This window comes from Hemitrygon akajei, chromosome 27 (genome assembly GCF_048418815.1).
Source record: "Hemitrygon akajei chromosome 27, sHemAka1.3, whole genome shotgun sequence".
Classification (NCBI taxonomy): domain Eukaryota; kingdom Metazoa; phylum Chordata; class Chondrichthyes; order Myliobatiformes; family Dasyatidae; genus Hemitrygon; species Hemitrygon akajei.
Window position 1 is genome coordinate 42,138,669 of NC_133150.1, and position 17,759 is coordinate 42,156,427.

A 17,759-nucleotide genomic window follows, 5' to 3' on the forward strand; every position below is an offset into this window, starting at 1 on the left:
AATTCAAGGGGCATAATTTAAGGTTATTGGTGGAGGGAAGAGGGGGAATGTCAGGGGTTGATTATTTCTAAACTTAAATTGGGTGATGCATGGAATGCCCTGCCAGGGTTGATGGTAGAGCAGGTACATAAGAGACATTTAAGAGACCCTTAGATAGACACAGAGATGATAGGGAAAAAATGGAGGGCTGTGTGGGGTTAGATTGAGCTGAGTGTAGATTAAAATATTGGCTCAACATCCTGGGCCAAAGTATCTGTAAGCTGCTGTAGTGTTCTATGTAATGCTACTACAATGCTAGTAATCCAGGGTCAATTCTGCTGCTGTATCTACTGTGCTGTAGTATTTTATATTCTACGTATCACTATTACAGCACTAGCGATCCAGCTTCAATTCCTGATACTGTCTGCAAGCAGTTTGTTCATTCGCCTTGTGACTGTGTGTGTTTCCTCCACGTGCTCTGGTTTTGTCCCACATTCGAAAGGTGTACAGGTTAGAGGGTTAATTGGTTATATGGGTGCAATTGGGCTGCACGGGTTCATTGGGCCAGTAGGGCCTGTTACTGTGCTATATCTGTAAATAAAACAAAATCAATAAATAAATATTAATATCTTGACTTTAAATTTTACTGACAGATTCATTGGCGCAAGTTTCCAAGATGGTGATACGAGCAGGAGTGGGAGAAACAGTCACAATGGAATGTCCACATGCACAAAAATGGGGAAACATAGTCTGGTGTAAAGCAGACTCCTCAAAAGGTTGCAATTTCATAGTGGACACTGCCACCCATAAAGACAATGAAAGAACATCAATCAAAAGACAGAATGGATTTGTGTTTGTAACTATGAGAGAACTTGTGGAGAGCGATTCAGGGAAATACTTTTGTGGATATTTGGATGATCGGCGCACTGTTCATTATTCAGACATTGTATTGCTCAAGGTTACAGGTAAGGCTTAGGTTTAAGGCAGGGTACCAGCTGGACTGTAGTTCCATAATGAACACATTGATCATGATGTAACCTTCACTTCCCAAAGTGTTATCAGAGAAGACATTAAAATGTGTGGCCACTGGGAGATCCTGCTTCCTCTGGCGGACAGAGCGTAGGTGTTCATCGAAACGGTTTCCCAGTCTGTGTCGGGCCACACATTTTAGTTCCACATCCCATTCCCATTCTGATATGTCTGTCCATGGCCTCCTCTACTGTCAAGATGAATCCAAACTCAGGTTGGAGGAACAACACCTTATATATCGTCTGGGTAGCCTCCAACCTGATGGCATGAACATTGACTTCTCTAACTTCCGTTAATGCCCCTCCTCCCCTTCTTACCCCATCCCTGATATATTTAGTTTCTTTCCCCCCTCACTTTCTTTTCCTCTCTTTCTGCCCATCACTCTGCCTGTTATCCATCCCTCTGGTGCTCCCCTCCCCCTTTCTTTCTCCCTAGGCCTCCCGTCCCATGATCCTTTCCCTTCTCCAGCTCTGTATCCCTTTTGCCAATCACCTTTCCGGCTCTCAGCTTCACCCCACCCACTCCGGTCTTCTCCTAACATTCGCATTTTCCCCTCCCCCTCCTACTTTCAAATCTCTTACTATCTTTCCTTTCCGTTAGTCCTGACAAAGGGTCTCGGTCCGAGTCGTCGACAGAGCTTCTCCTTATAGATGCTTCCTTGTCTGCTGTGTTCCACCAGCATTTTGAGTGCGTTGCACACAGCAAGCTCCCACAAACTTCAATAAAGACCAAGAATTGAGCACCTTATCTAAGGTTGTCCATTGGAGAGGGTTGATGAGAATTATCCCAGGAATCAAAGAGTTAATATGCGTGGAATGGGCTGCCGGCGACGGTGGTGGAGGTGGATACGATAGGGTCTTTTAACATACTCCTGGACAGGTACATAGAGCTCAGAAAAATGGAGGGCTGTGGGTAACCCTAGGTAATTATTAAGATAAGGACATGTTTGGCACAGTTTTGCAGGCCGAATGGCCCGTATTGTGCTGTAGGTTTTCTATGTTTCTATATTTCTAATATATGAAGAGCGTTTGATGTCTGTGTGCCTCTTTACTGAAGATTAGAAGAATTGTTTATTTTATAATGAGGGTGTCTAGGACCAGAGGGCACAGCCTCAGAATAGACAGATGTCCATTTGGAATGGATATGAGGAAGAATTTCTTTAGCCAGAGGATGGTGGAACTGTGAAATCCAGAGTCCTTTTGATTGTAGTGGGAGGCCTTTTAATAGCCTTAGAACAAATGGTTCTAGGGGCCAGGTCATTGGGTATATTTAAAGTGCAAGTTGAAAGGTTCTTGATTAGTAAGGGTGTCAAAGGTTAGGGATGAAAGCAGGAAAATAGGTTGGAAAGGATAATAACTAAACATGTTGAATGGTGGAGCCTACTCAATGGGCTGAATGGCCTAATTCTGCGCTATGTCTTATGGTTCTACGGTCAGAAATCTGTTCTAGAGATATTGATGGAAGAATGATAATTGGACTGCAAACTGGGATAGGACTCCTCATCTTTGGAACAGATTGCAAAAGGAATGCACAAAGGATAGAAATTGGCAGTGAAGGACGACGTAAAGCATAACTCGCAAAGTGAAAGTGGGGTAGGTAGTATCAGAGGGATCTCAGATGGTTTTCATAAACTAATAAAATTTAATATATTTCAGCAAATGATAGGATGGCTCGGGGGAGTGGAGAACCCTTGTGGATACTCGATCTATGTCTCCTATCATCTTGCACACCTCTGTCAAGTCAGATCAACAGGAGTGTAGTCTGCAAATTTACGGATGACATTTGAGCTGTGTCTAGCCGCACATACATAAGCCTAGAGAGAATACAGCAGTGGGTCAAGCACACATTCCCCACAAAATTCATCTGTGCCACTGTCAACAAGATATCAGGATTACTGATATAGACGACATACTGTGAGTCATATGTCCTGCTTCAGTTCCATCTTTGCAATATATCAAACTTATGATCAAAGTATGAATATTTCAATGTTTCCCATCCTGAGATTCATGTTCTTGCAGGCATTTGCAGTAAATACAAAGATACTCAATAGAATCAATGAAAATCTACACTCAAAGACAATCAAACTGCAAATAAAAAATAAATATGTAGATATAAAATAGATAGATAGATAGAACATAGTTTGTAAGGTCCTTGATAAATAAATAATATTGAAAACATGGATAGTAAAGTCCTTGAAAGTGAGTCAGTAGGTTGTGGAATTGTTTAGTGTTTTGGTGAGTGAAGTTATCCACACATGTTCAGGCGCATGATGGTTGAGCGTTAATTACTGTTCCTGAACCTGCTGGTTTGGGACCTAAGGCTACTGTACCTTCTTCCTGATGGCAGTGACTCAGATGCTGAATATTGTCCATCCTGCCACTGAAACAGTAAGGATGAAGATAACCACAAACAAGAGAAAACATGCAGACGCTCGAAATCCAAGCAGCTCACAGAAATTGTTGGAGGACTCAACAGGCCAGGCAGCATCCAGAGAAAAGAGTAAACCATCAGAGACCCTTAATCTTGAGTCTGGATGAAGGGTCTCAGCCTGAAACATCAACATTTTACTCTTTTCCAGGGATGCTGCCGGGTCTGATGAGTTCTTACAGCATTTTGTGGAGGATGAAAGTAATGCTGCTTTGTTAGCAGCTCTTCTACTCTCTGTGTGTAGTTATATTCAGTTAAGACTCATCCTCCAGTTTCCCCAAACTGGAAACTATTAACAATATACACAGTAACATGAGAAAAAGGACATTTGTTAATGTCCCATGTTTTGTATGACATTGCAAAGACATTTGTTAATTTAAGAGGAAATGATGCAAGCCATGACAGATCTTTTAAAAAAAGAGGAAGAAATGTATATTGTAGACGCAGTCACTGGAAACAGAGGACCGTCACTGGAACAATGCTGTTTGCTGCTCTGCTACTAATCTATGTGATTTCAAATAAGAATTTCTTTTCACATATATTGAGCTATAGCATCTGGTTATATATAACCTTAAAAATTGTCATTGATAACCAGACATGGGATGAAACACTACTGCTGAGAATAAGCAACAGGGATCAGGAAAGGTGACAATCAATTTTACTTTTCAGTATGAGGTATAGTGAGCTGAGACAAAGGTAGTGGAGGGGTGGATTCACAAAGAAATTCTATGGAGTACGTGCAGCACAGAGGGTTTGCTTTTGGCCTAATCTGTCCTCCAGTTCTTTGGCGTGGTATGTCTCCCTGTGTGAGTTTCCTCAGGGTGTTCGAATTACCCCACCGTCCCACATCCCAATGATGTACAGCGTGGTAGGATAATTGTCCATGGTATCTAGGGGGTGTTGATGGGAGCGTGAGGGGAAGAGAAAGGGATTCATGGAAGTGAGTATTTCATGGTCTGCACAGACTCAGTGAGCTGAAGGACCTGTTTCGATGGTACTTGATCTACAGGTCTGTGAAAATTCCACAGCACAATTCACAAACAACGAAGTACTTTTGAAGTGCGAAGATATGCAGAAAACCCAACAGCCAATTTGTGCACTGCAAACTTCCACAATAGGCAACACAGTAATGACTGTCTAGTCCGTTAAGAACTGAGGGCCATCACGTCAGAAAATGACAATATAGAATGGGTTTGGTATGGTGGGAGGCTATTTGGTCCATCTAGTCTATAGCAGCTCTTTGTAAGGACTGGTGGGAAATGAAACTGCATAGACCCAAAGGGCTGAAATGGCTTCATTTTATGTTGTAATAATAATTAACCATTGATCTGGAGAGGTGAGCAGAGATTAAGTTACATGAAACGTGTTTATGGAAATACTTTGCTCAGATTCTATAAGTTATCAGCATGGAGGTGTTATGGTTATTGGAGATTTACCAGGCTCCTGCCAGGATTAGACGTGTTGTACAAAGTTGGGTCGAGTGAGTCGGGGCTCTTCGCTTTGGACTGAAGGAAGATGAGAGGTGACATGATAGAGGTGTACAAGATGATAAGAGGCGTTGATCAAGTGGGCAGTTGGAGATTTTTCCCAGTGCTGACTTGGTTAATACAAGGGGCATAATTTAAGGTTATTGGTGGAGGGAAGAGGGGGGATGTCAGGGGTAGATTATTTCTAAACTTAAATTGGGTGATGCATGGAATGCCCTGCCAGGGTTGATGGTAGAGCAGGTACATAAGAGACATTTAAGAGACCCTTAGATAAACACAGAGATGATAGGGAAAAAAATGGAGGGCTGTGTGGGGTTAGATTGATCTGAGTGTAGATTAAAATATTGGCTCAATATCATGGGCCAAAGTATCTGTAAGGTGCTGTAGTGTTCTATGTAATGCTACTACAATGCTAGTAATCCAGAGTCAATTCTGCCGCTGTATCTACTGTGCTGTAGTATTTTATATTCTACGTATCACTATTACAGCACTAGCGATCCAGGTTCAATTCCTGATACTGTCTGCAAGCAGTTTGTTCATTCGCCTTGTGACTGTGTGTGTTTCCTCCACGTGCTCTGGTTTTGTCCCACATTCGAAAGGTGTACAGGTTAGAGGGTTAATTGGTTATATGGGTGCAATTGGGCTGCGCAGGCTCATTGGGCCAGTAGGGCCTGTTACTGTGCTATATCTGTAAATAAAACAAAATCAATAAATAAATATTAATATCTTGACTGTAAATTTTACTGACAGATTCATTGGTGCAAGGTTCCATGATGGTGAGACAAGCAGGAGTGAGAGAAACAGTTATAATGGAATGTCCACATGCACAGAAATGGGGAAACATAGTCTGGTGTAAAGCAAGCTCCCTTGAAGTGTGCAATATCATTGTGGAAACTGTCGCCTATCAAGACAAAGGAAGAACATCAATCAAAAGACAGAATGGATCTGTGTTTGTAACTATGAGAGAACTTGTGAAGAGCGATTCAGGGATATACATATGTGGATATTTAGATGTTCAGCACAGTGTTCATCGTTCAGACATTGTATTGCTCACGGTTACCACAGGTAAGGCTTAGGTTTAAGGCAGGGTACCAGCTGGACTGTAGTTCCATAATGAACACATTAATCATGATGTAACCTTCACTTCCAAAAGAGTTATCAGAGAAGTCAGAAGAGACAACAGATTCTAGACACTGAAACAAGACATGTAACACTAAAAGGACTGAGGAGGTCACTTTGCAAATGTAGATGTGAAAGGTGCAAGTCAGATTCAGACCCTGCATCAGGAATGAGAGGGAAGAGAATGGTTTCTGATACAGAAATTAGTAAATTGGTTGGAATGAACACAAAATACTGCAGGAACTCAGCAGTTCAGGTAGTCCAGTCTGACAGCGAAGGGGGTCATTGAAAGGTTGGGCCCGTTACCGAAGAGCATGACCTCGCTCTTCCTGTGGTTCATTCTGACCCAGGATGCCAAGTCAGACCAGTTACAGATGCTGATCAATCTGAGAACTGACTGGGGATCTGAGCAGATGATTACAACATTATCCTGTTGCAGGGAGATTTTGAAATGTGTGTCCATTTCATGGGGAAACTATCAGTCTCCCACCCACTGAGTGAACACAGTGGCCAACGGCCCTTTTTCTTGGCAATACAGTACAGTTCAAAAGTCTTAGGCGTCCTAGACTTTTTCATATAAAGTTTGTTTTAGATGTTTAATATTTGTCTTTTGCATTAGTGTGTCAGTAGAAAAGAGCAAGTTTATATTTCCCAACATTCATTCTCCCAAAATTTGCACATTCATTCATTCATTTCCCAACATTCATTCTCCCAGCTCTTTGTAAGGACTGGTGGGAAATGAAACTGCATAGACCCAAAGAGATGAAATGGCTTCATTTTATGTTCTAATAATAATTAGCCATTGATCTGGAAAAGTGAGCAGAGATTAAGTTTCGATGTTTAACATTTCTCCATAGTGTGTCAGTAGAAAAGAGCAAGTTTAGATTTCCCAACATTCATTCTCCCAAAAAAACTAAATGTTACAGAGAAATCTTTAGGTTTTGTTAAAGAAAGTAATATATTAAGTAACAGACCACTTTTCAAATAAAACTTGATTACCGTGTAAGTACAGTATATCATCCAGTGCATGATTAAACAACGATGACAAGCAAGTGCTAATGACCAATGACATAATGAGTTGAATGAACTAAACTGATTTAACTGAAGCAGTAACGGGTGTAGAAGGAATCAAACTGGGCAAAGGACAAACAAACTAAAAGGAGAGGGTGTGGCAGGTCTGACAGTTTAATCTTCAAATCATCAATTCTTAAACCATGGCAAGAGTAGTCAATAGCAACAAGACACAGTGCGATATCTTGCATCAGTAAGGTTTCTCCCAAGCAGATGATCAGAAATGCTATCAGATCAGAACTTACAGAAACAAATGGAACCCAAGTACGACCCTCTATAGTCCAAAGTAATACTGTCGGAAGTGGTCTTCATGGAAGAGTTGCAGCCAAAAAGCATTCCTCCAAAGTGGAAACAAAGCCAAGAGACTCATCTACAGACATAAAGACTGGGGTGTTGAACAACGGCAGCAAGCGCTCTGGACCGGTGAGTCAGAATTTGAACCTTTTGACTCAGACAGGAGGCAGTTTGTCTGTAGAAGGGCTAGAGAGTGTGACATGGATGAGTATCTGCAGCCAACAGTGAAGCATGGCAGGGGTCCCCTGCAGGATTGCAGCGGCATTTCTGCAAATAGATTTGATGGTCTGGTCAGAATTACTGGAATCTTCAATGTTGAGAAGTACAAGCAACTTCTCATCCATCAGGGAGGTGTCTGATCAGTCCCAACTTCATTCTGCTGCAAGGCAATAAAACCAAACACACGGCCAAGGTCATAAAGAACTATCTTCAGCAAAAAATAAGAACAAGGAGTTCTGCAACTGATGATATGGCCTCCAAAGAGCCCTGATCTCAACATGATCGAGGCCGTCTGGTATAACCTGGAGAGACTGAAGCAACTGAGACAGTCAAAGTCTTTCAGAAGAACTGTGGCAAGTTCTCCAAGATCCTTGGAAGAACCCACCAGTCAATTTCCTTATAAAGCTGCACGACCATGCCTCTAAGGCATATATGTCAAACTCAAGGTCCGCGGGCCAAATCCGGCCCGCGGTGGAATTATCTTTGGCCCGCCAGATAATATCTAATTCCTATTAAAGCTGGCCCCAGTAATCGAAGCGCCTATGGCATATGATATGGCTAATGCTGAGTTTATTCAGGTACCAGGTTTTCAGGGTTTTTAGTGTTTATTCGGCAGTCTTCTTCATAAGAAATGGAATTTGTAAAGTGAAACACTTTGTAGTTATAGCAGAGACTGAGACACATGAGAGCAGGCTGAAAAAACGGAGGCAACGAAAGCTGCGTTCGCACGCGTCCGACTGATCCGGCCCGCATGAAGCTGCATTTTGCTCAATCCGGCCCGTGACCTAAAATGAGTTTGACACCCCTGCTCTAAGGGAACTGATGCAGCTTTAAAGGCAAAGTGTGATCACACCAAATATTGATGTGATTTAGCTTTTCATAATTTTTTTGATATTCATAATACTTTCATTTCATTATTTTTAAAATATCTTTGCTTTACAGAATTTTTTTACATGTGCCCAAGTCTTTTGCACAGTACTGTACATCATAGAGTCATAGAGAAGTACAGCACAGAAACAGGTCCTTTGATCCATCTAGATGATGCCAAAACCATTTAATCTGCCCACTTCCAGCAACCTGCACTGGGACCATAGTCCTCCATATCCCTACTATCCATGTACCTATTCAAATTTCTCTTAAATATTGAAATCACATAGACTGCTTGTGCTGGCAGCTCATTTCACACTCTCATGACCCTCTGAGTGAAGAAGATTCCCCTCCTGTTCCCCTTAAAGTTCTCACCTTTCACTCTTAACCCCTGGTTGTAGTCCCACCCAACCTCAGTGGAACAAGCTTACTTGCATTTACCTTATCTATACCCCTCCTAATTTTCTGTACCCCTATCAAATCTCCTCTTAATCTTCTACATTCTTAAAAAATACAATGCTAACCTATTCAATCTTCCCTTATAACTCAGGTCCTCCAGACCCAGCAAGATCCTTGTAAATTTTCTCAGCACTATTTCAACCTTATTTACAACTTCCCTATAGGTAGGTGACCAAAACTGCACACAAACTCCAAATTCAGGCCTCACCAATATCTTATACATCTTCAACACAACATCCCACGTTGGGGACTCAGTACTTTGATTCCTGAAGGGCAAAGTGTCAAAAGCTTTCTTTACGATCCTATCTAACTGTGACACAACTTTCAATGAATTATGAACTTGTATTCCCAGATCACTTTGTCTACCACACTCCTCAGTGCCCTACCATTCTAGGTCAATCCCAGCATGCCGAGCAACTGGACCTTCTTCACCAGCTACCCATGCAGGACCTCAACAAATGCCTTACTAAAGTCCATGTAGATAACATCTACTGACTTGCCTTCATCCAAATTCCTGCTATCTTCCTCATAAAATTCTGTAAGATTGGTTAGACATGATCTACCACACACTAAGCCATGCTGACTATCATTAACCAGTCCATGTCTCTACAAATACCTATATATCTGGTCTCTGAGAATACCTCCCAATAACTTTGCCACAACTGACATCAGGCTCACCGGCCTATAATTTCCCGGTTTCTGTTTAAAGCCTTTTTTAAATAGTGGAACAACATCGGCTATCCCTCAGTCCTATGGTAACTATCCTGGCACTAAAGATGTTTTGAATATCTCTGCTGGGGCCCTGGCAATTTCTGCACTTCCCTCCCACAGGCTCCGAGGGAACACTCTGTCAGGCTGTGGAGAATTATCCACCCTGATTTGCCAAAGAGTAGCAAACACCTCCTCCTCTGTAATCTCTACAGGGTCTATGAAGTTAATACCACTTTGCCTCACATCTATAAACTCTGTATCTGTCTCGCAAGAAAATACAGATGCAAAGAATGCATTTAAAATCTCCCCCATCTGTTTTGGCTCCACACATTCTGGTCTTCCAGAGGACCAATTTTGTCCCTTGCAATTCTTTTGCTCTTAGCATACCTGTAGATTCCCTTGAGATTCTCCTACAGCCTGTCTGCTACCGCAATTTCATGCTTTCGTTTAGCCTTCGTAACTTCTTGAATTATCTCTCAGACTTGGCAAGGCCTGGGGTCCCTCCCATTCATGGTTAGTAGTCCTTTCACACAGCCCCAGCTAAATGCAGCACTGAAGGTTCTGTCAGCACGATTCCCAATATTTTAGACCTCTCATTTCTTCCTTTTCTCATTTACCAGCAGGTTCATGGACAGCAGACAATACCACGGTGAAGGGTGTGATGCAAAATGCCACCAGCCTACACTGCCACTATGAGCAACAATTTAAATCACATGAGAAATTCCTGTGTAAAGTAACCTCTGTGAATAGGTGCAGTCTGATAGCTAGCTCTAAATATGGCAGCAGAAACCTAACAAACATCATAAACAATTCCACTGATTTTGCTGTCACCATAAAGCAGACCAACGAAGGAGATAAAGGAGAGTACTGGTGTGGAGCAACAGACACGGTTAAATTTGAGATTGTGCAGATTAAAATCCTGGAGATTTTTGAAGGTACGAATCAACCTAAAATTTCTGTGGTTTAGCGCTTACAAACATGCAAATCTTCAGTCTTTACAGGCTTTCTACTCCATAGAGGGACGTCCCTTTGGAATAGTGATGAGGAGGAATTTCTTTAGCCAGTTGGAATACTTTGTTTCAGAAGACTATGGAGGCCAAATCATTGGATATATTTAAAGTGGAGGTTCTTGGTTGTCAAAGGTTATGGGGAGAAAGCAGGAGTATGGGGTTGGGAAGGGTAATAATTGTGATAGCGTGGTGGAGAAGACTTGATGGGCCAAATGGCATAATTGTGTTCCTATTGTCTCACAGTCTTATATCTTCCTCCATTCTATTTCTACGCATCTTCCTTCTCCTCATAGTTCACAGTTTTCCCTATTTTGTGTCCAGACTACTCACCACTTTTAGGTTGAACTCTATCTTCTTCCTCATCTTCACACACAAAATGCTGAAGGAACTCAGCAAGTCAGGCTGCAGCTATGGACAGGAATAAATGTCAACGTTTCCAGCCAAGATGATTCATTGGGACGGGTGAAGGGTATTAGCGTGAAACATCAACTGTTTACTTCCCTCCATTGAGGGATCTGCCAAGATCCTCAACCATTTTGTGTGCATTACTAAATAATTCCAGCACCTGCAGAATCTTTTTTGTCTTCTTATTGATCTTTGCATCTATGACTCTTGAGATTGATATTGGTTTAATATCGGTATTGGTTTATTATTGTCACGTGTATCAAGAGACAGTGAAAAACATTGTTTACACACCATCCAGGCAGATCATTCCATACATAAGCACGTCAAGGTTGTAAAAGAAAACAGAGGGAAGTGTTAGTCATAGAGAAAAGGCAGTCAGGATAGATTACAAGGGCCATGATGAGTTAGATTGAGAGATCAAGAATTCATCATTTAGTATACGGGAGGTCCGCTCAAGATTCTGATAATAGCAGAATAAAAGCTGTCCTTGAGCCTGGTAGCACATGCTCAGAACCTATTACATCTTCTGCCTGATGGGAGAGGAGAGAAGAGGGAATGGCCAGGGATGGAAGGATCAGAGATTACGTTGGCCGCACCATGGCTGAAGGGCCTGTACTGTGCTGTACTGCTCGATGTTCTGTGTTCTATGTACTTAATGAGTTGAGAGCAGCAAAACAGTGCAGCTCATAAACTGTGAACTCACAGTTCCATCAACCTGGATTTAATCCTGAACTCCAGTGCTTTCTGCATGGAGCCTTCCTTGCTTTCACCTTATTTCCTCCAATTGCTCCAGTTTCCTCCAGTATCCCAAAGACATAGGAGTAGGTGGAAGGTTAATTGGCTCTTGTAAAATTTCCCTTGTAAGAATTTGGAATGAATTGATGGAAAAGAGAGGGAGAATTAAATAGGACCAGACTGCATGCCGAGGTATCTGTCTCCGTGTTGTATCACTGTCTGCTTCCTGATCTAGATAAGTTGACTTAAGGAGCGAAGAAGCAGGAATTATAAGCGATTCAGAGTTTCACACTGCTCCGGCACAAAATAATATTACTGTTGATGTTGTGTGTTTCTGACTTGCTTTACGTGTTGCTTGTCTGCTTGTTATGTCCTGTGTTGTTCTGCTAAACATTGTGGGTGTGATGTATTAGAGCAAGAATGTGTGGCAACCCTTGTGGGCTGGATCTCAGCCTATCCTGTGGTGTGCTGCCTGTTAATGCAAACGATGCAATTCACTGTCTGTTTCCATGCACGGCACATGCCGTAAATAGATCCGAATGTTCTGCTGCTCCACCACAATGCCCAACCCATAGGTTGACAAAAATTAAAGTTATTTTGTGCTGTAATTGTTTATAAATTGGTTTAATGTGTCTATTTTAACATCTCTCCCCAGCAACGATAAAAACACCAGAAGATTCTAATGACAGCAAAAGGTGAGATTTCAACTGTCATCTTCAAATTAATAACTATTGTCTGATTAAGATCACAGTTTGATAATTCTGCTGTAATGCAAGTGTCTTGAATCGACATTATATATTTCATTTAATTTGATCAACATAAAGGTTGGAGGTAAATAATATGTCAGTTGGGGATATCATAGTATCAGAGATTAATATGATATGGAAACCTGCCCTTCAACTCAAATGGCCCATGCAGACTAAGATTCCTGTCTTAGCTCACCATCACAATTATGCCAAAGGACTTCAGGTGTTGGGAGCAGCACAATGGAGCAGCTCGTACAGTTGTGGACTGACAGCTCCACCAACCTGGATCTACTCCTGATCTCCGATGCTTTCTGTGTGGAGTCTACCTTGTCTTCACCTGATGTTCTCCAGTTGCTCCCCACATCAAAGACCTGCGAGTTGGTGGAAGGTTATTTGGCTCTTATAGATTTCCCCTTGTCTGAGGATGCTTATCTCCTGCTTGAATCACTTTATACTTATGAGAGTGAGGCTAAGTACAGCTCCACTACCATTTATAAGCTTACAGAATTCACAGCTGTTTGTTGGCCGGATCAAAAGTGATGATAGAAGAATACGTACACGATGCTGGAAGAACTCAGCAGGTCAGGCAGCATCCGTGAGAAAAGAGTAACCAACATTTCGGGCCGAGACCCCTCATCAGGAATGGGGGGGGGGGATGAGAGGGATGAAGCCCAGTAATAGAGATAGGGGAGGGGGAAGGGCTAGAGGCGCCAGGTGGAGAACCAATCAGAGGAAGGTTAAAGAGGGGAGGGGATAAGCATGAAAGAACTGTAGAGGTAAAGGAGCAGAAAGTTGAAAGGGGAGAGAGGCAGAGAGGGACCTAGGATAGGGGAAGGGGGAGGGGGAGGGAATTACCGGAAATTGGAGAATTCAATGTTCATACCACCAGGCTGGAGGCTACCCAGACGGTAGATGAGGTGTTGCTCCTCCAACCTGAGTTTGGCCTCATCATGGCAGTAGAGGAGGCCATGTATGGACATATCTAAATGGGAATGAGAGGCAGAGTTTAAGTGGGTGGCAACCGGGAGGTCCTGTCTATTGTGACGGACGGAGCGGAGGTGCTCGACGAAGTGATCCCCCAATCTGCGTCGGGTCTCGCCGATGTAGAGAAGGCCACACCGGGAGCACCGGATGCAATAGAAAACTCCAGCAGACTCGCAGGTGAAGTGTTGCCTCACCTGTAAGGACTGTCTGGAGCCCGGAATGGTGGTAAGGGGGGAGGTGTGGGGAGAGGTGTAGCATTTGCGCTTACAGGGATAAGTGCCGGGTGGGAGTTCTGTGGGGAGGGACGTGTGGACCAGGTAGTCGCAGAGGGAACGATCCCTGCGAAAAGCTGAGAGGGGTAGGGAGGGAAAGATGTGCTGGGCTGTGGGGTCCTGTTGAAGGTGGCGGAAGTTGCGGAGGATAATGTGTTCGATCCGGAGGCTGGTGGGGTGGTAGGTGAGGCCAAGGGGAACCCTGTCCCTGTTGTGGTGACGGGAGGATGGGTTAAGGGCTGAAGTGTGGGAGGTGGAGGAGATGCGGGTGAGGGCATCTTTGATGACACCGGAAGGGAAACCATGATCCTGAAAGAAAGAGGACATTTGAGAAGTCCTGGAACGGAAAGCCTTATCCTGGGAGCAGATGCAGCGGAGACGGAGGAACTGGGAATAGGGAATGGCATTTTTGCATTGGGCAGGGTGGGAAGAGGTATAGTCCAGATAGTTATGGGAGTCAGTGGGTTTGTAGAAGATGTCAGTGGATAGTCTGTCTCCGGAGATGGAGACCGAGAGATCAAGAAAGGGGAGAGAAGTGTCCGAGATGGACCAAGTGAATTTAAGGGCTGGGTGAAAGTTAGAAGCAAAGTTGATGAAATTGACGAGCTCAGCATGGGTGCAGGAAGCAGCACCAATGTAGTCGTCGATGTAGCGGATGAAAAGTTGGGGAGTGGTGCCAGTATAGATTTGGAGCATAGACTGTTCCACATAACCCACAAAGAGGCAGGCATAGCTGGGGCCCATGCGAGTGCCCATGGCTACACCCTTGATCTGGAGAAAGTGGGAAGAACCAAAGGAGAAATTATTGAGAGTTAGAACAAGCTCTGCCAACCAGAGAAGTGTGGTGGTGCTGGGGAACTGGTGGGGTCTGTTATCCAAAAAGTAGCGGAGGGCTTTGAGGCCTTCTTGATGTGGGATGGAGGTGTATAAGGATTGAACATCCATGGTAAAAATGAAGTGGTCGGGGCCGGGGAATTGGAAGTTATTGAAGAGGTGAAGGGAATGGGATATATCCTGGATGTAGGTGGGGAGAGTCTGAACTATGGGGGATAAAATGGAGTCCAAGTAGGCAGACACAAGTTCGGTGGGGCAGAAGCAGGCTGAAACTATGGGTCTGCTGGGACAGTCAGGCTTGTGGGTCTTGGGGAGGAGGTAAAACCGAGCTGTGCGGGCTGTGGGAATTATGAGTTTTTTGACTGAGGGAGGAAGGTGTCCAGAGTTGATGAGGGTGGAGATGATGCGGGAGACAGTGGATTGATGTATTTTGGTGGCGTCCTGTGGCAGGGGTAAGTACGAGGAGGTGTCGGAGAGCTGCCGTTTGGCCTCAGTGAGGTAGAGGTCCGTCCGCCAGACTACTACGGCACCACCTTTGTCTGCAGGTTTGATGGTCAAAAGTGATGATGAATTGGCTTATTGAAGGGTAACTGAAAATCTGGTTGAGTGGTGCCAGGGCTACAGAAAACCAAAGAGCTGATTATCATCTGCAGCAGGAAGAAGCCGCAAGTCCATGAATGCTTTCAGTTGCAGATATGAGTGGGCAACTGGCAGACGGAGTTTAACCCGGCCAACTGTGAAGTGTTGCACCTTGGTAGGTCAAATGTAAAGGAGAGGAGTGTAGTAGTGATAGGGAATTCCATAGCCAGAGGAGCTCACAGGAGATTCCGCGGACATAAAAAGGACACCCAGATGGATTGTGCCTTCCAGTTGCCAGGGTCAGGGACATCTCGGATTGGGCCCACAATATTCTACGTGCGGAGGGTGAGCAGCCAGAAGTTGTGGTACATATTGGTACCAAAGACATAGTGAGGAAAAGGGAGGAGGTCCTGAAGAGATAATATAGGTAGGTAGATAGGTGAAAAGCAGGACCTCCAGGGTAGTAAATCTGGATTGCTGCCTGTGCCGCGCCCCTGTGAGGGTAAGAATAGAAAGATTTGGCAGATGAATGAGTGGCTGAGGAAGAGGTGCAGGAGGCAGATTTTCGGATTTGTTGGATCAGTGGGATTCCTCTGAGGAACAGAATGACCTGAACAAAAAGGATTGGTTTCACCTGAACTCAAGGGGGACTAATATCCTTGCGGGAATGTTTGCCACAACTCTTGGGAAGGATTTAATCTAGCTTGCCAGTGGGAATTGGAACTGGAATGAAAGAGCAGAGGATGGGGCATTTGGTATACAAGTAGATGCAATGTGTAGTGAGATTTAAGGGAAAACAGACTGATGATAAGGGAAAAGCTGCAGTTACTGTGACGTGTTAAAGTGTAACATGGGAACAAAATAGAAAAGGGTAATGAATACAGGACCCTGAGTTAAATCCATAGTTGATGATCATTAGGATGAAGGCCACATAAACAGTTAACATAAATGGACTTCTGTTACTGTAATAAACATTGAAACTTTTTGCTCTGTAAATCATTTTATCAGCATTAAGTCTCAAGTGTTACCGTATTTACTTATTGGATGTAAGCATCAAGGACAAGGCCAACATCTGCACACAGCTCCTAATTTCCCATGTGAATGAGGAGTTTGGGAGACTCACTGGTGAATGTGCTGACATCTGTCTGGCTCCAACTGATGATTACCCTCTCAAGCCAGGAAAACTTCAATGGCTGCAGCTCACCCAGCGAGCAATCTCCCACAATAATGAAATGTTGGGCATTCCACCATTCTGATCTGGTGATAACGACTGAACAACACTGTCTGTCCTTCAAGGGATTCAGGAGTAGCTCTGGTGTCATGCGTCTACTGCCCTTGTCCCTCTAGACCACATGGATTATATAGGAACTGCAGATGAATGAATCAAAATCAAACTGAAATACTGATGAACATCTGTAACTTGAATCCAATAGAATGGACGTAGTTTGCAGATTTCTTTCTTTCCTTCTTTACAGAGTGCTTTGGAGCATACAACATTAATTTCACTCACTTTCACTGGTGGTGCGACAGTTCCAAGGTGTGGGCATAAGTTGGAGAATCAGCACTCAACTATTAGACTGCTCGATATTCCATGCCACAACGCTACATCACATTGAATGATGATTTCATGTGTAATGGCATTTCATAGTGTCTGTTACAGATTTCTCTGTGCGTTGTTAATTAGGTTTCCTTTGTCCATCAGTGACCATGAGGTGTAAGTTCACCATATATCGACTGTGATCCAATGAATACTCTTCAGAGGTCTGGTTCTTACGACTGTTCCAATAACATGCATTTCTCAATGTCACTTGCTGATAAAATGCATTTTGATGAATTGCATTTAATAATATGTATTTCTCAGTGTCACTGATAATGTGTACTTAGATAAAATGTATTTCTCGGTGTCATGTATTGATTACTTTATCTGTGACGAATGATATCTTCTTGATTCGTTAGGAACTATGAGTTGATAATTCATAAAGTTTGGACTCTGACCCGTTGGATACTCCTTGGAGCTCTGTTTCTTTGCACTGTTTCGATACATTACATGACAGCTTTTCAAAGGTATATTTTTTTCCAATCTCTTCACTTCCATGTCATGTGATTCACAAATAAAAGTGGAAGCCCAAGTTTAGTCCAGGTTAATTCATTCAAAATGTCTCATAAGTGTCTGTAACTGCAAAGCAATGAGTTGAGGGAAATAACAGAGAGACACATGGATAAATGGCCAAAATGTGGCTGAAAGTATCGTTCAGAGGACACACATTAGAATCTAATACAGAATTTAAGGTAACATTCTCTTGCAATGACATTTCACTTATTATAGATAAGACCATAAGACATAGCAGCAGAATTAGGCCATCTGACCCATCAAGCCTACTCAGCCACTCAATCATGGATGATCCTTTTCTTTCCCCTCCTCAACTTTAGTTCCCGGCCTTCTCCCCATAACCTTTGATTCCATGTCCAATCAAGACCCTATCAATCACTGCCTTAAATACACCCAACAATCTGGCCTGCACAGCTGCATGT

The 17,759-nt window shown here is 43.3% G+C and overlaps 1 protein-coding gene across 4 annotated transcripts in view; it reads left to right on the forward strand.

Annotated features, from left to right (window-relative positions):
* The first annotated feature begins 763 nt into the window (after window positions 1–763).
* Window positions 764–17,759, forward strand: part of LOC140717298 (polymeric immunoglobulin receptor-like) — a 120,187-nt gene continuing 103,191 nt past the window's right edge. For all 4 annotated transcript variants that reach the window (XM_073030739.1, XM_073030743.1, XM_073030740.1 and 1 more), the window contains exons 1-2: window positions 764–944; window positions 5,673–5,987. In XM_073030739.1, the coding sequence (XP_072886840.1) occupies window positions 842–944; window positions 5,673–5,987 (418 nt within the window). In that variant the 5' untranslated portion in view covers window positions 764–841. The remainder of the gene's footprint in view (window positions 945–5,672; window positions 5,988–17,759) is intronic.